The 24,359-nt window shown below is 42.7% G+C and overlaps 1 protein-coding gene across 3 annotated transcripts in view; it reads left to right on the forward strand.

Moving 5' to 3' along the window:
• rnf19a (ring finger protein 19A, RBR E3 ubiquitin protein ligase) overlaps positions 1-24,359 on the forward strand; it is a 102,319-nt gene that overhangs the window by 49,100 nt on the left and 28,860 nt on the right. For 2 of the 3 annotated variants that reach the window (XM_067982038.1, XM_067982039.1), the window contains exons 3-5: positions 12,376-12,698; positions 14,805-14,949; positions 21,929-22,091. In XM_067982038.1, the coding sequence (XP_067838139.1) occupies positions 12,376-12,698; positions 14,805-14,949; positions 21,929-22,091 (631 nt within the window). The remainder of the gene's footprint in view (positions 1-12,375; positions 12,699-14,804; positions 14,950-21,928; positions 22,092-24,359) is intronic. The other variant, XM_067982040.1, reaches the window with a different exon arrangement.

The raw sequence follows: 24,359 nt of genomic DNA on the forward strand, positions 1-24,359 counted from the left end.
TCCTATTCACTGATTCCTGCTAGAAGTGTGGGGAAAGGTTCAGCTGTGATGTGTCAAATGATACTCCGAATCACCATGCATCACTGACCTCTTGGCTAAGGCGCCAGAGGATAGTCAGTGCCCAAGGAGACATACCACAGCACAAGTCACTGCCATTTTTTTGTTTAAAAATGTGCTTAATGGGATATTTATAATTTAGTGAGATGAAGATATTTCAAAATGCACTTTTGTTCATGAGAGCATCACTTTTAAATTCTGGTTTTAGTCCAGCAAGATTTTTTTTGTACCTGATAAATATTTATCTCTCAGATCAGGAATTATTGATTTCCTTTTTAAAAGCCTTTAGGATTGCAGAAATCATTTTTAAGAATTTAGAATAAACACAAAAGAATGGAACAGAAACAAATGGTGATGTCACCAGAAAAAATGCAAAATCAGATTTACCTTCAAAGGCCAAAATGACTTGTGTTGCTGGGATGATTCCAGCAACTTTACTCTCAGTCCAGCTTTCTTTTGATGAGGAGAAGGAGGAAAGAGAACCCTGAAAAGCTTTAATGGGATCTGATACAGATGATACTTTTGAGGCTAATTTAAAAAAAAAAAATTTTTTTTAAATATTTTTTTTTATTCGTTCATGGGATGTGGGCGTCGCTGGCGAGGCCGTCATTTATTGCCCATCCATAATTGCCCTTGAGAAGGTGGTGGTGAGCCACCGCCTTGAACCGCTGCAGTCCGTGTGGTGAAGGTTCTCCCACAGTGCTGCTAGGAAGGGAGTTCCAGGATTTTGACCCAGCGACGATGAAGGAACGGCGATATATTTCCAAGTCGGGATGGTGTGTGACTTGGAGGGGAACATGCAGGTGGTGTTGTTCCCATGTGCCTGCTGCTGCACTTGTCCTTCTAGGTGGTAGAGGTCGCGGGTTTGGGAGGTGCTGTCGAAGAAGCCTTGGCGAGTTGCTGCAGTGCATCCTGTGGATGATAAACACTGCAGCCACTGTGCGCCGGTGGTGAAGGGAGAGAATGTTTAGGGTGGTGGATGGGGTGCCAATCAAGCGGCTGCTTTATCCTGGATGGTGTCGAGCCTCTTGATTGTTGGAGCTGCACTCATCCAGGCAAGTGGAGGGTATTCCATCATACTCCTGACTTGTGCCTTGTCGATGGTGGAAAGGCTTTGGGGAGTCAGGAGGTGAGTCACTTGCTGCAGAATACCCAGCCTCTGACCTGCTCGTGTAGCCACAGTATTTATATGGCTGGTCCAGTTAAGTTTCTGGTCAATGGTGACCCCCCAGGATGTTGATGGTGGGGGATTCGGCGATGGTAATGCCATTGAATGTCATGGGGAGGTGGTTAGACTCTCTCTTTTGTTGGAGATAGTCATTGTCTGGCACGAATGTTATTTGCCACTTGTGAGCCCAAGCCTGGATGTTGTCCAGGTCTTGCTGCATGCGGGCTCGGACTGCTTCGTTATTTGAGGGGTTGCGAATGGAACTGAACACTGTAATCATCAGGGGACATCCACATTTCTGACCTTATGATGGAGGGAAGGTCATTGATGAAGCAGCTGAAGATGGTTGGGCCTAGGACACTGCCCTGAGGAACTCCTGCAGTAATGCCCTGGGACTGAGATGATTGGCCTCCAACAACCACTACCATCTTCCTTTGTGCTCGGTATGACTCCAGCCACTCGAGAGTTTTCCCCCTGATTCCCATTGACTTCAATTTTACTAGGGCTCCTTGATGCCACACTCGGTCAAATGCTGCCTTGATATCAAGGGCAGTCACTCTCACCTCACCTCTGGAATTCAGCTCTTTTGTCCATGTTTGGACCAAGGCTAATGAGGTCTGGAGCCACGTGGTCCTGGCGGAACCCAAACTGAGCATTGGTGAGTAGGTTATTGGTGAGTAAGTGCCGCTTGATAGCACTGTCGACGACACCTTCCATCACGTTGCTGATGATTGAGAGTAGACTGATGGGGCAGTAATTGGCCGGATTGGATTTGTCCTGCTTTTTGTGGACAGGACATACCTGGGCAATTTTCCACATTGTCGGGTAGATGCCAGTGTGTAGCTGTACTGGAACAGCTTGGCTAGAGGCGCAGCTAGTTCTGGAGCACAAGCCTTCAGCACTACAGCTGGGATCTTGTCGGGGCCCATAGCCTTTGCTGTATCCAGTGCACTCAGCCGTTTCTTGATATCACGTAGCGTGAATCGAATTGGCTGAAGACTGGCTTCTGTGATGGTGGGGACATCGGGAGGAGGCAGAGATGGATCATCCACTCGGCACTTCTGGCTGAAGATGGTTGCAAACGCTTCAGCCTTGTCTTTTGCACTCACGTGCTGGACTCCGCCATTGTTGAGGATGGGGATATTTGCAGAGCCTCCTCCTCCCGTTAGTTGTTTAATTGTCCACCACGATTCACGACTGGATGTGGCAGGACTGCAGAGCTTTGATCCGTTGGTTGTGGAATCGCTTAGCTCTGTCTATAGCATGTTGCTTCTGCTGTTTAGCATGCATGTAGTCCTGAGTTGTAGGTTCACCAGGTTGGCACCTCATTTTTAGGTACGCCTGGTGCTGCTCCTGGCATGCTCTTCTACACTCATTGAACCAGGGTTGGTCCCCTGGATTGTTGGTAATGGTAGAGTGAGGAATATGCCGGGCCATGAGGTTACAGATTGTGGTGGAATACAATTCTGCTGCTAATGGCCCACAGCACCTCATGGATGCCCAGTTTTGAGCTGCCAGATCTGTTCTGAATCTCTCCCATTTAGCACGGTGGTAATGCCACACAACACATTGGATGGTGTCCTCAGTGCGAAGACGGGACTTCGTCTCCACGAGGACTGTGTGGTGGTCACTCCTACCAATACTGTCATGGACAGATGCATTTGCGACAGGTAGATTGGTGAGGATGAGGTCAAGTAAGTTTTTCCTTCGTGTTGGTTCGCTCACCACCTGCCGCAGGCCCAGTCTGGCAGCTATGTCCTTCAGGACTCGGCCAGCTCGGTCAGTAATGGTGCTGCCGAGCCACTCTTGGTGATGGACATTGAAGTCCACCACCCAGAGTACATTCTGTGCCCTTGCTAAACCTCAGTGCTTCCTCCAAGTGGTGCTCAACATGGAGGAGGACTGATTCATCAGCTGAGGGAGGGTGATTGGTGGTAATCAGCAGGAGGTTTCCTTGCCCATGTTTGACCTGATGCCATGAGATTTCATGGGGTTCAGAGTCCAGGTTGAGGACTCCCAGGGCCACTCCCTGGGAGTCCTCCCGTACTGGAAACATTTTTGGGGTGATTTTAGGAGGCAAATGCGGGTACATTGGGGGCGAAAGTCACGCAAATCCCGTTTGGGTTTGGAAGCCGGCTCCAACCCGCCGGCTTCAGAGTTTCCCAGGAACCCACCTGTGTGCGCACGGGCGACCCGAAACTGGAAGTCCCGCTGGCAATTAAAGCCCGTGGGATGACTGTTAAAGAGCCAAATGTACCTCATTGAGGTACTTAAGGCACTTTACCTGCGACAGATGATTAGAAACATAAAGATTTTTAACTTAGCTGGGCGGCTTGCCCACCGCTTCTGAGCACCAGGCGTGAAGGGCCGGATCAGGGAGAAAGAAACTAAATAAATTAAATAAAAAGAAAACATGCAATGTAGTGAAAACACTAAATGGACCTACCTTTTGAAACCTACTCCGACGTCACCCTCCCGATCTTCCCTTCTCCTACCCCAGGTCTTCCAGTCCAGCGTGGATGACGTCTGGCGCACTCTCTTTCCTCCCCCCCCCCCCCCCCCCCCCTGCCCCTAGCGTTACAGCTCCTGATGGCAGCCAGCCTTTCAATCAGACTAGCTGCCGGGCGCGAAACCCAGAGAGGACGTTAATCATCAGCAATCAACATGCGATAGCGTCGGAAATGGTAAGTTTGGTTCATGCGGGTTTGCCACGCGCCCAACTGCACCCCCCCCCCCCAGGCTGTCAACCCGCCCCTCTGCTAATATTGGGGCCTTTGAGTTCCTCAGTCCAGCACTGGAAATGTGCTTCAAGGAACTTTAATGTAGTCATGACATTATTGTGCTGAAGAACAATTGATCTTGGGTGACCATGGACCCCGCCTAAATGTAATTGTGTGTTCTTGTTATATAGTGATTGGGCAAGTTTTATGCTGAAATTAGAAAACTTTAGTTAAGCAGTTGGTTCTCATTAATTACGTTTCTATTGTAAAACCTGGTGGATTATTCACTTAGACCTGTTTATACATGCATTTGGTTTAGTAACTTAAATGATCTTGTAAGGACTAATTGTGTTCCTTCCCTTCTTTCTCCTTCCCCCACCCAGCACCTCAAAGAAAAATAAATTGCGAAATTAAAGTCGCAGCCTGGCGCAGTTTTCCTTGTGAAAAAGCATGACCATTTTCTGCTGTATTCCTATGTTACTGTTCTTCATAGGATACACCTTACATTGATTTCAGAAAGCTTTAGGATGTATGGGGAGAGACAAGCAGACGCTTTTAATTCGCCGAATTGCATAGCTCTCTTCCAAGACTAATATTCTGTTAGTCTGATTTCATAATGAAACAGCAAGATTACTCATCCAGCCTGCCCACCCTTAACCACTAGGACATTTAATGTCTTGGGGCTTTTAAGATTTATTTTACACTTGAAAGATCAGTCTAGATTTTAAAGTGCTTGTTGAAGGCCAATCCACTTTTTCACTTTGATTTGTAGGGTGCAATAAAAAGCTTCATGGGTTGGCTTTAGACGCATAGATTTGAGCCACATATGTTACAGGGTTAAGTCGTGCCAAGTAATAAGCATTGGCAGTTGGTGTAATTGTTTACTTTTGTAAAGATAGTTAGGAGTACATGCCCTAGTAAGATGGGGAGAGGGATCTGGTGAAAATAACACAAGTCTGAAGATAAAAGTAATGAGATGAGAGTAAAGGTCAGACCAAGGTAAGGAACAAGGGTAACTTAAACGGTCAGGGAACAAATACAGTTATAGAACAGGAGTACAAAATGACTGTTAAAAATAAAGTGAGGGGAACAATTATTAAAAGCAAATTAAATTGCTTGTCCAGCAACGTGCATGGCATCCGAAACAAAATGGGGAAACTGGAGGCAATAATTCGTAGCAAGGAGCCAGATGATGTAGGGATGACTGAAACATGACTACATAAAGAACAGGACTGGCTGTTAAATATTGCAGGATATAATGTATTTAGAAAGAATAGGGAAGGAAGAAGGGGGGTGGGATAGCTGTACTAATTTAAAGACCGCATAATAGCAATAGAAAAAAGGGGTGCAAGTAATACGGTAGAAGTAGAATCCATATGGACTGAGACAAAGAATAAGAAGGGATTGATCACGTTAATAGGTATATTCTATAGACCACCTAATAGTGGAAGGGAAGTGGAGGAAGAAATGTGTAGGTAAATCTATGAAATGAGTTTAAAAGAAAAATTGAATAATTGTTTGAGATTTCAACTACCCCCAAATAAACTGGCAAGAGGAGGTAGGGAAAGGGGAATGGAGTTTTTACAGTGTGTCCAGGGCTCCTTTCTTACCCAAAATGTGAGAAGCCCAATGAGAGAGGAATCACTGCTGGATCTAGTAATGGGAAATGAACCGGAGCAGTTAAGAGAAGTAAGCGTAGGGGAACATCTAGGCAATATTGATCATAACATACGATTTAAAATAATGACTGAGAAAGACATAAGTACGACAAAGACCAAAGTAATAGATTGGGGAAAAAAGCTAATTTGAGGGGAAGGGAATGGAACTCGAAGATAAGCTGGAAATTTTTTTTTGACAGAACAGCAGTGGGAAATATTTAAAATGGTGATCAATAGAGTTCAGAAAAAGTATATTCCTCTTAAAAACAGCAACAAGCTAGCCAACAATGAAATACCATGGATGAATTAAGAGATAAGGGTAAAATTGAAACTAAAGAAAAAGGCACACTCTAAGTACATAGACAATAAAGGAGAGAATGACAAAAGGGAATATGAAGAAGTTCAGAAAGAAGTCAAAAAAACAATCAGGAAAGCAAAGAGTAACTACGAAATTAAATTATCGAGGAAAATAAGTGAAATAGTGAAATGGCAGAAATATTGAATAGTTACTTTGCTTCAGTATTTACTAACAAGGTGGGCATGACATTAGAAGAAGAGATCAAAAAAGATAGAAAGACATTTAAGATCGAAAGGGGGGAGATAATTGATAAACTAGAGAGGATAAACCCAATGTCCAGATGGATTGCATCCACACATATTAAAAGGTGTGCGTGCGTGCATCCATCCGTCCCCAGAGCACTGGTGTCCAGCTAATGTTAATATATTTAAAAAGGGAGATAGAACAAGTCCAGGAACCGTAGACCAGTTAGCTCAACATCGTGGTAGGAAAGATAATGGAATCATTACTATAATGTAATAGAAAAGCATCTAGAAAATGAAAATATAATAGTCAGCACAGCTTGACCAACCTTATTGAATTTCTTGAAGTAACAAAGAATAGTCAAGGGTAATGCAGTAGATGTAATATATTTTGGATTTTCAAAAGGCCTTCGATAAGTTATCGCATCGTAGACTCATGACTACAGTCAGAGCATGTGGAGTTGGGACAGGTAGCAGAATGGATAGCAAGCTGGCTACAAAACAGAAAACTGAGTAGGGATTAAGGGTAGCTACTCAGACCGGCAAAAAGTGAGAAGAGGGTGTTCCACAAAGATCAGTGTTGGGGCTATTGTTCACAGTTTACGTTAACGATTTGGACTCTGGAATCGGAAGTACAATTTCAAAATTTGTGGACAACACCAAATTGGGGGGTGTGGTTAATACAATGGAAGAATACGTCAAACTGCAAGAAGACATTAATAAACTTGCAGTTTGGGCATATAATTGGCAAATGAATTTCAATATAGATAAGTGTAAGGTGGTGCATTTTGGTAGGAAGAATAAAGAGGCCACATACTGCTTGGATAATAAGTCAAAATGGGCTAGAGGAGCAAAGGGATCTTGGGGTACAGATACACAAATCACTAAAAGTAGCGACGCAGGTTAATAAGGCCATTAAAAAAGGCAAACCAAGAATGGTTCATTTTTAGCGGGATAGAATTGAAAAGCAGGGAAGTTATGTTAAACTTGTACAGAACCTTGGTTGGACCACACTTGGAGTGTGTGCAGAGTTCTGGTCTCCATATTACAAAAAGGATATAGAGGCATTGGAGCAGGTGCAAAAATGATTCGCATGGATGATTCCAGAACTGAAGATTTTTTTTTATTCGTTCATGGGATGTGGGCATCGCTGGCAAGGCCAGCATTTATTGACCTTGAGAAGGTGGTGGTGAGCCGCCGCCTTGAACCGCTGCAGTCCATGTGGTGAAGGTTCTTCCACAGTGCTGTTAGGAAGGGAGTTCCAGGATTTTGACCCAGCGACGATGAAGGAACGGCGATATATTTCTAAGTTGGGATGGTGTGTGACTTGGAGGGAAACATGCAGGTGGTGTTGTTCCCATGTGCCTGCTGCTCTTGTCCTTCTAGGTGGTAGAGGTAGCGGGAGCTGCTGTCGAAGAAGCCTTGGCGAGTTGCTGTAGTGCATCCTGTGGATGGTACACACTGCAGCCACAGTGCGCTGGTGGTGAAGGGAGCGAATGTTTTTTAGGGTGGTGGATGGGGTGCTAATCAAGCGGGCTGTTTTGTCCTGGATGGTGTCGAGCTTCTTGAGTGTTGTTGGAGCTGCACTCTTCCAGGCAAGTGGAGGGTATTCCATCACACTCCTGACTTGTGCTTTGTAGATGGTGGAAAGGCTTTGGGGAGTCAGGAGGTGAGTCACTTGCTGCAGAATACCCAGCCTCTGACCTGCTCTTGTAGCCACAGTATTTATATGGCTGGTCCAGTTAATTTTCTGGTCAATGGTGACCCCCAGGATGTTGATGGTGGGGGATTTGGCGATGGTAATGCAGTTGAATGTCAAGGGGAGGTGGTTAGACTCTTTCTTGTTGGAGATGGTCATTGCCTGGCACTTGTCTGGCACGAATGTTACTTGCCACTTATGAGCCCAAGCCTGAATGTTGTCCAGGTCTTGCTGCACGTGGGCACGGATTGCTTGATTATCTGAGGGGTTGTGAATGGAACTGAACACTGCAATCATCAGCGAACATCCCCATTTCTGACCTTATGATGGAGGGAAGGTCATTGATGAAGCAGCTGAAGATGGTTGGGCCTAGGACACTGCCCTGAGGAACTCCTGCAGCAATGTCCTGGGGCTGAGATGACTGGCCTCAAACAACCACTACCATCTTCCTTTGTGCTTAGGTATGACTCCAGCCACTGGAGAGTTTTCCCCTGATTCCCATTGACTTCAATTTTACTAGGGCTCCTTGGTGCCACACTCTGTCAAATGTTGCCTTGATGTCAAGGGCAGTCACTCTCCCCTCACCTCTGGAATTCAGCTCTTTTGTCCATGTGTGGACCAAGGCTGTAATGAGGTCTTTCCTGGTAAATACTTACCAGGAAAGGCTGAACAGGCCCGGGCTCTTTTCTCTAGAAAAAAGAAGGCTGTGGGGTGACCTGATGGAAGTCTTTAAGATTATGAAAGGGTCTGATAGGTTATGGGAGAGTCCAAACCTAGAGGTCATCAATATAAGATCGTCACTAATAAATCCAATAGGGAATTCAAGAGAAACTTCTTTACCCAAAGAGTGGTAAGAATGTGGAAAGTGCTACCACAAGGAGTAGTTGAGGCAAATAGCACAGATGCATTTAAGGGGAAGCTGGATAAACACACGAGGGAGAAAGGAATAGAAGGGGTAGAATAGAATAGCTGATAGGGTTCGATGAAGTAGGGAGGGAGGAGGCTCGTGTGGAGCATAAATGCCGGCATGGACCTGTTGGGCCGAATGTCCTGTTTCTGTGCTGTTGGCACGATGTAACTGTCAATAGCTTGATTATTAAGCATGTGTAATGGAACTGTTGGCTTGAAGCATTACAGATGTTAATACCGCAATGGTACATTTCAATCTTTATGAATTTCAAAGCACATTTGTAAAAAATTAAAGCCTCTAAATTGTAGGTCAGTTTGAAAAATGGAACAGCTAATACTTTTGTGGCTGCATACATGAAATGCTTTTAGAAATTATAATAGAACTGACTTTATGTGGCTAAATATTTGACCTTTTTGTATGGTGGTGAATCATAGGGTTCAGGAAGCTATAAAAAATCTTTTTTATCCCATCTCTAACCTATGCTGCGTGGTTTTAAACAATAGAGGCATTGCTTGCTTTATATGTTTTGGGCGGGAGTGTGTGTAATATAAAATTTAAATTTGATTTAAACTCTGGTTAGTTTACATTTATTGACTGAGATTATCAACATATAGGATTTTTTGGAGGCATATGAACGTTGACAGTTAAATACTAAAAATCCTTTATTATAAGGATTCCTTGAAGCACGTGCCTGTTGAATCTAGATTTGCTTTGTGATCTCAAACTTGGACTTAAATGGATTCAAAGGTGTGTATTTAAATAGGGCCTATTGAGCCCAGTCCTGGCCTATCTATATAATGGGCCAAAATTTGCTGGATCAGGGCAAATTCCAACCCAATGTTTCTGAAGTTGCATGAACGTAGAGAATTTAAAATAACCACATGCTTTTTTTTTCCCTCATCAATTGTCTTCTTTCCCTGCACGTGTTGACTACGTGCTGAGGTTCAGTTCTGTGGGTGCTCGGCAGTCTGGTAACTTGCCCAACTTGTCTTTATATCGCTGGGAGCTTCAACAATGAGATACTGCAGTCAATTAATTGTGGCTGTACCATTACCCAACTGAGATCAACTAATTCAGCACAATCAGGAGATGTAATCTATTCACAGGACAAACTCACTGAGCCATTGGGGAACCAAATATACTCTAGCCTAATTGTATTTGTAGTTTGCTCCTTTGCAGCATATATGATAAATCACCTGAGTCATCAGAAAAATTATGTAATTTTTTTTCTGATTCTAGCACTGTTATTTACCCAACTTACTTTAAATCCTCAGCATAGTTAAAGAATTAAAGAACTTTGTCTAAAGATTATGTCAAATGCACTTTATATCCATGCTTCTATAATTGTGATACTGTCAAATTTTTAAACCATTTTTGAGATGTTTCAGATGCAACTTGCATGTTAAATTTAAATTAAGTTACCCACTCTTTTTAATCAGCCTCCCCATAGAATGCCACGTTCCTTTGTTCAAGTCCTGAATCTGGAGCTACTCATCTCATCTAGTTCTTAGCTTTAGAATCAATGGGCTGGTCAGATTTATAGCTCCAATAATTGGTTCCTGCCCCTCAAAATAAAAATTGAGTAGTACATCAGACTAAATGTAATTGCTGGACATGAAAAAAGTTGTGTTTCCCAAGTGACGCGCAATACATCCTACAGCATATAATCTGTTGCTTTTCTGCCCCGTTAGTTAGTTATTCCCAATTATATGTATTGCTTAAAGGTGTTTCTAGTAATCTCAACCGTATGACTAACCTGAAGGTTTGGAACAAAAAGCTGTATATTTCAAGGTTTTCAGTGTCATCCCTAAGATTTTAGTAAAGCTGGCAAGGATGGCCATGTGAAAATGTCACATGCCCACCCTCATGCTTAGCTGAAATCCTACTGACAACACTGCAAACCCAGGAGTACAGTTATAGATTTTTGGTGTTCATTTGCAGAGTATATTGAGCAGTATAACAACAAGTTTGTCACGTTTTTGGATTTTTGTGCAAGCTATTTCCTTAGGTTCATAAATGGGCCTCAAGTCCCCTCTGATCTGGAGTGTAATGTAACCTATCCAATCTCTAGTTAAATGAGAGTGAGACCCAAGGATTGCACCAGTCTTACTCTGCACACCAGCTACTGGAATGTATTGTGCTGCATTATGCAGCTGTCTCCGAAAAGTGGACTGAATGTACACTTCGGACAGAGACTCAAGCTCTGAACCAATAAAAGATTTATTTAAATGAAACTGGTACAAAACAGCAAATCCTGTACTTTATTATCCTCCGTGATACATAAAACAATAAATATCGATGCCTGACCCCGATATTTACTCGGAGCCGGGCAGAAATAGGCACGGTAATTTTTTCTGACACGAAACCCGGAAATTATGTTAGTGGGCCAGATTCTGCGATCGCAACTTAATTGAAGGACTATAATTTTTTTTTTTTGTCCGGGTTTCGTGCCCGGCAGCCAGCCAGGATGACTGGATGGTTGCCTGTCCGGAGGGAAAGTAGCCGGGCAGGGATCGGAGTCTTCGGGGTTTGTATGGGGGGGGGTGATCGTGAGGAGATTGGCCGATCGAGGGGTCTTTTGAAAGGTAAGCTTGGTGAGCCGTGGGGAAGTACTCGTGCTCCTCCTGGTCCACAAGCAGTGCAGTAAAAGACCTCGTGGATCCGGCCCTTCTCGCCTGGCGCTCTGGCTCTGTCGCTCTCTGGCTTTGTCTCCCGCGCTCCCCCTGGCGCTGGCGCGCTCTGTCCCCTCTCTGTCCCCTTCTCAAAGGTTTCAGATATAGCTATCGATCAAACTCCACGCCCCAATTTTTGACAATGGCAAGGAAGTCTGCGATTGAATGCCGTCACTCCAGCCATTTAAACGATTAACATTTGCATTTCATGTTTTGCTTTCTGTAGCAATTTTCATCTTATGAAGCCCACTGCAGCCCATCCTGTCTGGTCTCTGAGCTAAGGACTCTTCTTTTGAGAACTTCTGACTGTGGGCTTTTTAACCCTGAAACTACAAGTTAAAATTTAACACTGGCAATTAAGTGAGTCTGATCATAACTGCTGTTCTGTATGTTCACCTTACTGTGAATTAGTACAGCTTATCCACGCGTGTGTGGCCTGTTTCACTGCAAGTGTTTGCTCAGTCTGCTTTTGGAGTGATTGGAGAAGCACACGTGCAAAAGAAATGGACATCTGGTTCACGTCACAGTGGTGTTCTAATGTCACAGTCCCTTGAGTTTAGTTACTGTACAAGTAGACAGGGCACTGTGAATCAACACCCATAAAGTAAGACATTCAGACCGTTTATGGGAAAGACAATGTCACTGAATCAGAGATGGTATCTATGGCAGACCCAAATTTGTAACACTAGTCTAATTGTTAAATTTGGGAGTTGGGGTTTAGATCAGAGCTGGTTTATAGTAATTTTGAGTACTGGTAAAATAGATCTGAAGGTTTGTGTGAAGATGCAATTTGATTCAAACTTCTGAAGTCTGAGAAACTTTTGGGATGCATGTGTCTTGTTTAGAATCCAGGTTTATTTGATGCCCAGTGAAATATAACAGTAAAGCAGTAGGGGAGGCAAGGACTGATTTTATTTTCATACAATAATTATTTTATCTTTGTTTTTGCAGTTATGCAGTGATAGCGTTTGGCTGTGCCAGCTGTCCAAAACTCACTTGTGCCCGTGAAGGATGTGGCACTGAGTTCTGTTACCATTGTAAGCAAATATGGCATCCAAATCAGACCTGCGATGCAGCACGTCAACAGAGAGCACAAAGTTTACGATTAAGAACAATACGCTCTTCATCAATCAGCTACAGTCAGGAATCTGGTGCAGCAGGTACAGAAAACTGGACCCTTCGTAGATACGTTCAGGACGAGATTTCGGGAAGAAAGGGGTTACCTGAAATAAACAGCCTCCTGGTCAATCAGATTTTACCGTCTCGCTCCACAGGTAACCATTTTCTTGATGGAATCTCCTCCTATAGAAATGAATGCCATGTTTTGTTTGTAGGTTTCCAGAATTGTTGTCCTAGTCACGCACTTGGGTAATACTGTAAACCGTGTAGATTTTAAGAAGTTCTCTTTGCCAAGCAGCCCATTAACCCAGCCAGAGGGCTTACGATATTGACCTCACCTATGCAGGTGTTATTGGAACTTGCCTGCCCATGCACGTTGAACCTTGCTAGTTATCAGCTGCCAAAGAAAAGGACTACTTGAAAATCAGTGCTAAAGATGGAACCTTTTGCTTTCCACTAAACTATCCCATTCTGCAACCTCAATAATGTTTGTGTGATCATCAATAACACTGCAATTTATCTTGCAAACTGCTTGTAAGCTTGTGAAAGCCTGGTTAGAAAACGTTCCTGTGTGCAATTGCATTCGTGTATCTGTCTAAAATGATAGACTCAGTTGCTGGCCGATGAAACCAAGATCAGACTGTGCAGAATGACTTGTTAAATGCTGCTGCAATTTTTCTGAGTTGAGAAAACAGCATATGAGACACTTCATTCAGATGCTTCCCTGTAATGGTTAAGATTTTTTTATATTGCTGAATGCATTATTTCTGTTTCTTTGAAATCCCTTGTCTTTTTAACTTGGTCCCTCTTTTTCTACTGACTTCCATCAGTATGAACACTGTTTCGTATCATCCATATTGAACACTAGTGTAGGTTTAATATTTGTGATTTTATGCCAGATTTTCTAGTCAAGAGATGCTGCCATGTTGACACAGAATGCATTTGTGTAAACTTGGTCACAATTGACTAGGTGAACACTTTCTTGCATGTATATATGTGTGTGTGTGTGTGTGTGTGTGTGTGTGTAGGACGATAAAATATGCCAAAACAATGGGGGCAAGTTTTACTTTGTGTGGACATCGAGCGGTGCGGTTGTGCCCTAAGTCTTTGGCGGGAGGCCCAGGCCTCATTTCCATTTGATTGAGCAGCCTTTGGGGTGGTGGAAAATCCGGTGGCCTTTCAGAGCTGAGCTGGAAATAATGGGTTGAAGAGGGGCAGGTGGATGGGAAGATTTTTTGTGGGGCTGTTGGGACTAATTATGCTCTTCCTGGCTGCGGAAAAGTATTTTTTTTTTTAAAAACCCAGAAAAGCAGAAACTTAGCTGGTTTTGCAACAGCTTGCTTGAGTTAGGCCATTCTGTCTAGTACCAAATGGGTGGAATGTGCGTGATGCGCTCTCTGCTCATTGGTACTGTAAAATTGTAACCAACTTTCATATTCCAAGTAGGGTTCTCGCATGAAATGGGCGGGAGCCTGGGCCACCGTTTGAAGGCCCAACAGAAATACCAGCAGGAGGAGTGGGAGTGGGAATGGACGTTAAGTTCAGCCCCACAATTTTTGGAGCGCAACCGGGCAATTGTTGCGCGCCCAGCAGAAGCTGTGAAAATCGGCCTCTGTCTTGCACACACCACTATCAAGTTGATGAACCCTACTCAGCCTTTGTAGATAAAATGCTGCAACATGGGTATTGGAAACTCTTCTTTCAGCGCAGTAGAACAATATGTACTTCCCATGCCTTAGAAGCTTTAATTTATTTTATAATTTAATTTCCAGGATATTCAGACCTTCTGGCTTGCGAATGTATGATCAACTCCCATTGCTGAATCTGGCTATGACAATATTGAACTTAATGTAATCCTAAAAGCCTTTTTTCTGTAAAACAGAAAAAGTACTCCATAAAGGTACCTGATATGTAGAGCCTATGGCTTATTAATATGGTCATTTGTAAAACTATACGTGTGTAGGCATTTCATTTCATAGTGGAGCACTTTTGAAATCTTTTTTTTAGAAAAAACTGCATAATACATCAGGAACCAAACTATTATAAATAAAAAGAATGACTCCTTTTATGTACTGAAAATCAGGAAGAAAATGAAAATAAATGTGCATTTACCAGGTCTGACTGTTGTTTATGAACTTGCAATGCTGGTTATGTACTGTTTCATTCAATCTACAATACATTGATCCATTACCATCTTACCTAACCATTTTATTAAATTCTGTTTATTAATAATGTGATTTATCATTATTGCTCTTTTGCAGCGGATGATATTAAACCTTGCCCACGATGTGCTGCGTACATAATAAAAATGAATGATGGAAGCTGTAATCATATGACTTGTGCAGTATGTGGTTGTGAGTTCTGTTGGCTCTGTATGAAAGAAATCTCTGACCTACACTATTTAAGGTAAGTCTTCAACAGCAACTAAATCTGGAAAACCTGATTATTTGAGAATTGTGGGCATTTTAGGATTTTTTTTCCAAGTGGAGGATAACAACAACAACTACTTGCATTTATATAGCGCCTTTTAATGTAGTAAAGCGTCCCAAGGCGCTTCACAGGAGCGATTGTCAAACAGAATTTGATACCGAGCCACGTAAGGGGGTATTAGGATAGGTGACTGAAAGCTTGGTCCAAGAGGTGGGTTTTAAGGAGCATCTTAAAGGAGGAGAGAGACGGAGAGGTTTAGGGAGGGAATTCCAGTGATTGGAGCCTAGGCAATTGAATGTACGGTCGCCAATGGTGGAGGGATTAAAATCGGGATGTGCAAGAGGAAAGAATTGGAGGAGCGCAGAGATCTCTGAGGGTTGTAGGGCTGGAGAAGGTTACAGAGATAGGGAGGGGCAAGGCCATGGAGTGAATTGAAAGCAAGGATGAGAATTTTAAAATCAAGGCGTTCCCGGACCAGATGCCATTGTAGGTCAGCGATCACAGGGACTTGGTGCCAGTTGGGATATGGACAGCAAAGTTTTGGATGAGGTCAAGTTTATGGAGGGTGGAAGATGGGAGGCCAGCCAGGAGAATATTGGCATAGTCGAGTCCAGAGGTAACCAAGGCATGGATGAGGGTTTCAGCAGGGATGGCAGACGGGCGATGTTACTGAGGTGGAACTAGGCGGTCTTGGTGATGGAGAGGATATGGGGTCGGAAACTCAGCTCAGAGTCTAATAGCACACCAAGGTTGCAAACAGTCTGATTCAGCCTCAAACAGTGGCCAGGGAGAGGGATGGAGTCGGTGACCAAGGAATGGAGTTTGTGGCGGGGACTGAAGACAATGGCTTCAGTCTTCCCAATTAGAGGAAATTTCTGCTCATCCAATATTGGATGTCGGACAAGCAGCCTGACAACACAGAGGCGGTGGAGGGGTCAAGAGGTAGAGCTGGGCGTTGGTCAGTGTCCATGTGGAACCTGACGTGTTTTCTATGTCTGCATGTACTTCCTATCAATTTTCCATTGTCCATTCCTATGTCCACATTTACAATGGAAATTGCCTATATAAACTTAGGTTGTAATTATATCGTCTTGAGTGGAGGCACTGCAGCACCACCACTGACGGGAGGTTGTAATTACAGCACGACAAGTTTACGTAGGCAGTTTCCATTATAAATGTGAACATAGAAATTTAAACATGAAATGCAGAATTTTACTTTAAAATGTGAACCGAATCACCTTGGTCCAATTGACCTCTGGGCTGTAGCCTGGCTTCACCTGAACAATACACTTGGTCTTGACTTCCTGTGTGCAATGCACAGGAAATTGACTCGTTAAAAAATCTTGTGTGGGGTGCACACTGCCAGTCCACAAACTTTACTTTCTGTTGTCAAGATATTTGTGTCTCAATTCTGTAATATTTACTATTGTAAATTACAGTGTCAACTATCATAACTTAGTTGCAGACACTGGCCACTAGGTGGCTCTGTAGAATGAATTTCTAAAATGATTCCTAACTTCACTGCCATCCTGTATATAAAACTTGTATTTATCAATTGACTGCAGACGACGCCACATATAATTTAATAGTACTTAGAAATGGCTGAGTATGTGGAATGCCAGACTGGGTTAGGCTTAAATTGTGGAGAACTGCTTGTGGAAGGATCTGATGGATAAGTATTCCTTTCTATTTTAAATGCAACATAAATGGGATTGGAAATGTTAGCTTTGTGTTGTGTTACTGGGGTCACTTAAAAATACAGTTTCATTTTATTAAATTGGATTCAGAGATTTTTACTGGTGTTACGGGAATTGCATTGAGACCTACTGCTACAATGTGAAAACAAAAGTTAATAGTTCAATATTGCAGGGCTTAAATAATGGCTGCTTTATGAACAGTATACCTAATTTAGAATTTCCATTATTTTCTCATAATGGCTTACTGCAATTTGTTATTATCTACTTGAAAAGGCATCCATTTACAGCACTTCGGTTATGTTAATTATACAAAAATGATACCAAAACCTAAAAAAAAATGGGAAATGCATCATTTGTATGGGAACAAAATCTGTTTTCTTAATGTTTCTGAAGCTGTATGATTATGCCAAACAGGTATTTATCCTCTACAGCACATTTTTGTTCCTCTGTTCATGCAGTATGCTTGGTTAGAGGTATGTTTACACTGATCTGTGGACAGTTGTGCCCAGAACTCTGTTCAAACTACCATGTTGCCATTGGAAATTTCTGGGGAAAATTGAATAGTTACAGTCTGAATTATCAGGGTGTTAGGAACCCTTGTTTCAGTGAAATATAGTATTGATATTACATCTGCCATATTTTTGAAAATGGTGCAACAAATAAATAGCAATTTGTGCACTGATTGAAATTTCTACCAAGCTGCAAGTACTTGAAATATAATTTACAATCAAAGGTCAACAACTTTGGTTGTATTAGGACCATTGCTCTTTTTGATGTATATTAATGACCTGGACTTGGATATACAGGGTATAATTTCAAAGTTTTCAGATGACACACTACTCAGAAATGTAGTAAACAATGTGGAGGATAGTAAGACGTCAGAAGGACAGGGATAGAGGATTGGTTAACAGACAGAAAACAGTGTAGGAATAAACAGGTCATTTTCAGGTTGGCAGGCTGTAACTAGTGGGGTGGGCCTCAGCTATTTACAATCTCTATTAATGACTTAGATACAGTAATGTATCCAAGTTTGCTGATGCTACAAAGTTAGGTGGGAAAGTAAGCTGTGAGGAGTCTGCAAAGGGATCTTGACAGATTGAGTGGTTAAGAAGGTGATAGATGGAGTATAATGTGGGGAAATGTGAGGTTATTCATTTCGGTAGGAAGAATAGAAAAACAGAATATCTTTTAAATGGTGAGAAACTATTAAATGTTGGTGTTCAGGGGGATTTGGGTGTCCTTGTACACAAAACACAGTTATCATGCAGGTACAGTAAGCAATAAGGAAGGCAAATGGCATGTTGACCTTTATTGCACGGGGGGGTTGGAGTACAAGAGTAAGGAAGTCTTGCTGCATTTGTACAGGGCTTTGATGAGACCTCACCTGGAGTACTGTATAGAGTTTTGGTCTCTTTACCTAAGGAAGGACCTTAGAGGGGGTGCAATGAAGGTTCACTAGATTGGTTCCTGGGATGAGGGGGTTGTCCTTTTCAGGAGAGATTGAGTAGAATAGGCCTAGATTCTGAGGGGGCTTGACAGGGTAGATGCTGAGAGATTGTTCCCCCCTGGCTGGAGAATGTAGAACTAGGGGGCATAAGGGGTCGGCCATTTAGGACTGAGATGAGGAGAAATTTCTTCACTGAGGGTTGTGAATCTTTGGCATTCTCTACCCCAGAGGGCTGTGGATGCTCAGCCATTGAGCATATTCAAGGCTGAGATCGATAGATTTTTTTGGCCTCTAAGCAAATCGAGGGATATGGGGATCAGGCGGGAAAGTGGAGTTGAGGTTGAAGATCAGCCAGGATCTGATTGAACGGCGGAACAGGCTTGAGGGGCTGTATGGCCTATTCCTGCTCCTATTTCTTATGTTCTTATAGATAGATAGATAGATAGATTGGTGAAATGGGCAGACACATGGCAGATGAAATATAATGAAATGTGAAGTGATATATTTTAGTAGAAAGAATGAGGAGAAGCAATGTAAACTAAAGGAGGTCCAGGAACATAGAGACCTGGGGATATATATGGACAAATTGCTGAAGGTGGCAGGGCAGGTTGAGAAAGCGGTTAAAAAAGCATATGGGATCCTGCGCTTTATAAATAGAGGCATAGAGTACAAAAGCGAGGATGTTCTATTGAACCTTTTATAAAACACTGGTTTGGCCACAGTTGGAGTATTGTATGCAATTCTGGGCACCGCACTTTAGGAAGGTTATGAAGGCCTTGGAGAGGGTGCAGAAAAAATTTATTAGAATGGTTCCAGGGATGAGGGACTTCAGTTACGTGGATAGACTGGAGAAGCTGGTGTTCTCCTTAGAGCACAGAAGGTTGAGAGGAGATTTGATAGAGGTATTCAAAATCATGAAGGGTCTAGTCAGAGTAGATAGAGAGAAACTGTTCCCATTGGCGGAAGAGTCAAGAACCAAAGGACACAGATTTAAGGTGATTGGCAAAAGAACCAAAGGCGACATGAGGAAAAACTTTTTTACGCAGCGAGTAGTTGTAATCTGGAATGCACTGCCCAAGGGGGTGGTGGAGGCAGATTCAATCGTGGCCTTCAAAAGGGAACGGGATAAGTACTTGAAGGATAAAAATTTGCTGGGCCATGGGGATAGGGCGGGGGAGTGGGACTAGCTGGATTGCTGTTGCAGAGAGCTGGCATGGGCTCGAGGGGCCGAATGGCCTCCTGTGCTGTAACCTTTTGAGTCCTGCTTCAGATCACTGACTATTGATGTATACGTGGGCTTTGAGTGAGGACAGAATCATGATTGGATATAATACTCCCTATGGCTGAATAGTCTGCTACCTCTCTCTGTCCATGCTCATGTATGCAGAATGTTAACTTGTGCAAGTTAGCAGAAGGTTGATGACACTTGTGCAACTATGCCAGCAGAAATCAGTGCCTGCAGGAGAGGGAAAAAAAGGGGAGAAAACTGTCTGGAAAGAAAGCACTGACCAGGAAGGCACCACCTCCTAATGAGGGTGCCATGTTTGTGATGCTTGTGATGAGGCATGGAAACGTGACATTTTATTGCTGGGTATTGGCTCTCGGGTTCCAACCTCAAACACCACAAAGATGGTAGCTCTGACTGATTGGGAGGCCAACCAGTGTTTTTGAATTTTTAGACCATTTCACGTTGAAGTGTTTTTTTTTTAAATGGTTAGGTCTTTTTGGGGCCCCTCTGATCAACAACAGAAGTCATAGGATCACAGAATGGTTACAGCACAGGAGGAGGCCATGTGGCTCTCCAAGAGCAATCCAGTTAGTCCCACTCCCCCGCCCTTTTCCTGTAGTCCTGCAAATTTTTTTCCCTTCAAGTATTTATCCCATTCCTTTTTGAAAGCCACAATTGAATCTGCCTCCACCGCCCTCTCAGGCAGTGCATTCCAGATCATAAACCACTCACTGCGTTTTTAAAAAAAAGTTTTTCCTCCTGTCGTCTTTAGTTCTTTTGCCAATCACCTTAAATCTGTGTCCTCTGGTTCTCGACCCTTCTGCCAATGGGAACAGTTTCTCTCTATCTACTCTGTCTAGACCCCTCATGATTTTGTACACCTCTTTCAAATCTCCTCGCAACTGTCTCTGCTCTAAGGAGAACAACCCCAGCTTCTCCAGTCTGTCCACATAACTGAAGTCCCTCATCCCTGGAACCATTCTAGTAAATCTTTTCTCCACCTTCTCTAAGGTCTTCACATCCTTCCAAAAGTGCGGTGCCCAGAATTGGACACAATACTCCAGTTGTGGGCGAACCAGTGTTCTATAAAGGTTCATCATAACCTCCATGCTTTTGAACTCTCTGCCTCTATAAAGCCTGGGATCCCATGTGCTTTTTTAACCGTTTTTTCAACCTGCCTCACCACCTTCAATAACTTGTGCACATATACCTCCAGGTCTCTCTGTTTCTGCACCCCCTTTTAGGATTGTATCCTTTAGTTTATATTGTGTCTCCTCGTTCTTCGTACCGAAATGTATCACTTCACATTTTTCTGCATCAAATTTCATCTGCCACGTGTCTGCCCATTCCACCAGCCTGTCTGTATCCTCTTGAAGTCTATCACTATCTTCCTCACTGTTCACTACCCTTCCAAGTTTTGTGTCATCTGCATATTTTGAAATTGTGCCCTGTACACCCACGTCCAAGTCGTTAATACATATCAAGAAAAGCAGTGGTCCTAGTACAGACCCCCAGAGAACACCACTGTACATCTCCCTCCAGTCCGAAAAACAACCGTTCACCACCACTCTCTGTTTCCTGTCACTTGGCCAATTTCATATCCATGCTGCCACTGCCCATTTTATTCCATGGGCTTCAACTTTGCTGACAAGCCTATTATGTGGCACTTTATCAAACGCCTTTTGAAAGTCCAAATCCACATCAACCTCGTTGCCCTCATCAACCCTCTTTGTTACCTCATCAAAAAACTCAATCAAGTCAGCAGCTAATTTATTTCTAATCAGAACAACTGATGCAACTTGCTTTTTATTTGGTAAGTAGACAAAGGAGAATAACGGGAATGGAAACTGGTGAGAAGTTGATTTGAGAGATAATAAAGGAGAAGCAGAAACAACAAAGGAACTTACAATTTAAACTCTATCTTGTGAGCAGTCTGACAGGAAAATGAGTCGGATTTTTAAAGCATTTCATCGTAATTAGCATAATTTAGCCTGTCCAAAGAGAGAGTATCCAGCTCGTGTTTCAGTTGATGACTGTGTAAGTGCCATTAATACAACAGTTCTCCCCGCTACTTGAAAGAAAAGTGATGGAAATACTTTATTAGTTGCTGTCCTTGGTTTCAGTTTTTATGATTTGCTGAGTGCAATTTGGCATCCTACCCTAAATCATTGGTCGAAGGAGCATGTGATTACAAATTCTGCTTGTGTAACTGTTGCAGTGATTTGTTCAGATCATCTATGAAATTAACTCTCATTGCAAGGGTGATCCAGCGGTCTCAATCCATAATTGAAATAATTTTATGAAAACAGGTTAAAAAATCAATTGTTTAAACCGCCTCCACAGGAAATTACATTAACCTAGGATTTCAAGTGTCAAATGATCTTCCATTCTTCAGTACTTGAGTATTTTGAAGCCCCTTTCTTTGTTCCATAATGTGCTATTGTGTTCATCAAGTCTTAGGTTTTCAAAGTAACATTTGCATATTTTTGAACTATTTTTAAATTTCATAAACAATTTACACCAATGGTTTGTGTTTTTTTTTTGATTAACTTTTGTTTCTTTCCTCCTGTGTATCTCTTCCAGTCCTTCTGGCTGCACATTTTGGGGAAAGAAACCTTGGAGTCGTAAAAAGAAGATTCTGTGGCAGCTTGGCACGTTGGTCGGTGCTCCAGTAGGAATAGCTCTCATTGCTGGGATTGCCATTCCAGCCATGATTATTGGGATTCCTGTGTATGTAGGCAGAAAGGTACAGTGCAGACATTAGTATTTAAAGTGCTTTAAAATGTGCTGGTTTGGAACAAAGTATTTCACGTTTAATGTAGAGTAAATTTGCCTGATAGCAATTAAAGCTGCAGTGCCTCCCGGAGGATTTGGAATCCGCTCTGTTCCTGAATTTTGATTTCTGGATCCAAAGCAGAATAACTATTAAGCAACTAGTACTGTAAGTGCGGGCCCCCACAGTAGTATTCTATGTGTAGTGCTGTCCTAGCAAAGAGGGCTTCTTAATGTTCAAATGTGGGTAGAAGCACTTTCCCAGTAGAGGTTCCTTCTACTTGAATGTTTAATGACAGTGGAACATCTGAATTGCTCATTTTTAATGGTTTATTTTTGGAGGGGAGGGGGGAGAAGGCAGGACCAGTGGGGATCAGGAGAAAGCCCAATATATATTCTTCTTGAGGTCTGTGTATGTTTTGAACAAATTTGTTTCTGGCCATTCAGTAAATTTAAGAAACATATTCCTCTTATACATTGTGTGACATTGTAAATAGTTCAGCTATCACCACGTGGTTACATTTCAGTTGCAAGACATATTGCACTGCCAAAAAATGAGGACTGCTGTGAACAACACTAACAAATATTTGCCATGACAAATCATTACACAGTATTTATACAACCATTTAAGAAAAAAAATAATTTCAAGGCCCATTCTAAATTAAACAAATTCCTTGAGTAAAGGTTTCAGATGAGTATTGTGCCCAGTTGATTGTGCAGTAGACTCCATAAAAATCTTGTTTTCAGTTTGCCATAAGGCAGTACCACAGGAATGTCTATAATGGCGAGTAGTTGAACATATTGGATCCTGGTTGCATCGTGTTTACCTTTACTTAGACGGGCCTGTTAGAACATGCTCTGGGAACAGAGTCCAACAAGCCATTGAGGTGACTCAAAGTCTCCCGGTCAACATAGAGCTCTGACTAATCCTTCCAGAGAATTGCTCTCTGGCTTTGAACTATCCTTCCTCAAAGGACCAGGAAGTTTTGTAGTGAGACAACAGAGGTTGTTGAAGTTTGTGTCTTTGTGGTACAAACTTCGTGTGTCCAAAACAGCTGACCTCGTTTGCACAGTCCTCTGTGGACCACCCACCTATTAGTCAGTTTATGAGCATGTACCATCTGTGATTTTCCAGCAGGGATCGAGAAGTGATTGAGTTTAATCAGGATTTTACTATCTGCTCTGACTGGGAACCTTGTGGATCTACGGCCTTTTCTCCTCACAGCAATCAAATTGGCACATAGACTAGTTCTGAGTTTGATTACCACCTCAGTACTTTCAAAGATATTAGTTTTGAATCTCAAAAACACACCAGAAGCCATGGCAATACTTTGTGAAACACTTCTTAAAATTAAACTGTATTTAAAATAGTTTCCAAAGCCCCTACCGTTTCTGGTTTTAACAAAGAAATTTGGAATTAACAGTAAATATGGCCAGAAAGTAATTTTTGAAAACATGGTATATAAAACAAAAAGTACCTGGGAGGGTCCAGTTCATTCTGAGGAGCTGCAGCAGGCCTTCCTGCCTGACAGACAGCCTGTCAATCAGGTTGGCTACCAGATGCGAAACCCAGAAGTGCAATTGATTGGCCCCGTTAAGGTAGCGATCTGCATGACCCGCCCACTCACCTTCCAGGTTTTACACCGGAAATCTTCCTCCCCACCCTTGCTCTCTCCCCAGCTCGCAGTTAAAATTTGCCCTATAGTCTTATTTCCGGAGAAAATAAGATATTTATCAACTATATCAATTATGATGCTGTGGCACTGCAAATAGGCTCTGTCCTTGGGCCAGAGAGGGTCAATTGTGTTCTTGTTCCTGGAAGCTGTCCACAGACCCCTGGTGAGAGTTTATCCTTGTCTGGGAGTTGGTTGAGGATGTAATAGAATGGCCCACTGATCACTGTCGAAGCTCTGGTATGAAAAATACCTACTTAGGTGACATGATTTGAAAGAGTTGGGTGGTGGGGGGGGGGGGGGGGGGGGAGAGGAAGAAAATCACAGGCTGTTTTCTACAAAAAAAATACAATACTGCAGATGCTGGAAATACTCAGCAGGTCAGGCAGCATCTGTGGAGAAAGGAAAATCATTTTTTTTTTTGCTTTTAGGCACACCTCGTGTATTTAACAGTAGTTTCCACCTTCAGTTGGTTGAAAGTTTAGTTATCAGCCAGTTGATCAGGCAAAACATAATTTTAATGACCGTTCAAAATAAAAATTCAAAATAGAGGTATAGACATCGTGGAG

The sequence above is a fragment of the Heptranchias perlo genome, chromosome 3 (genome assembly GCF_035084215.1).
Source record: "Heptranchias perlo isolate sHepPer1 chromosome 3, sHepPer1.hap1, whole genome shotgun sequence".
In the NCBI taxonomy this organism is placed as follows: Eukaryota; Metazoa; Chordata; class Chondrichthyes; order Hexanchiformes; family Hexanchidae; genus Heptranchias; species Heptranchias perlo.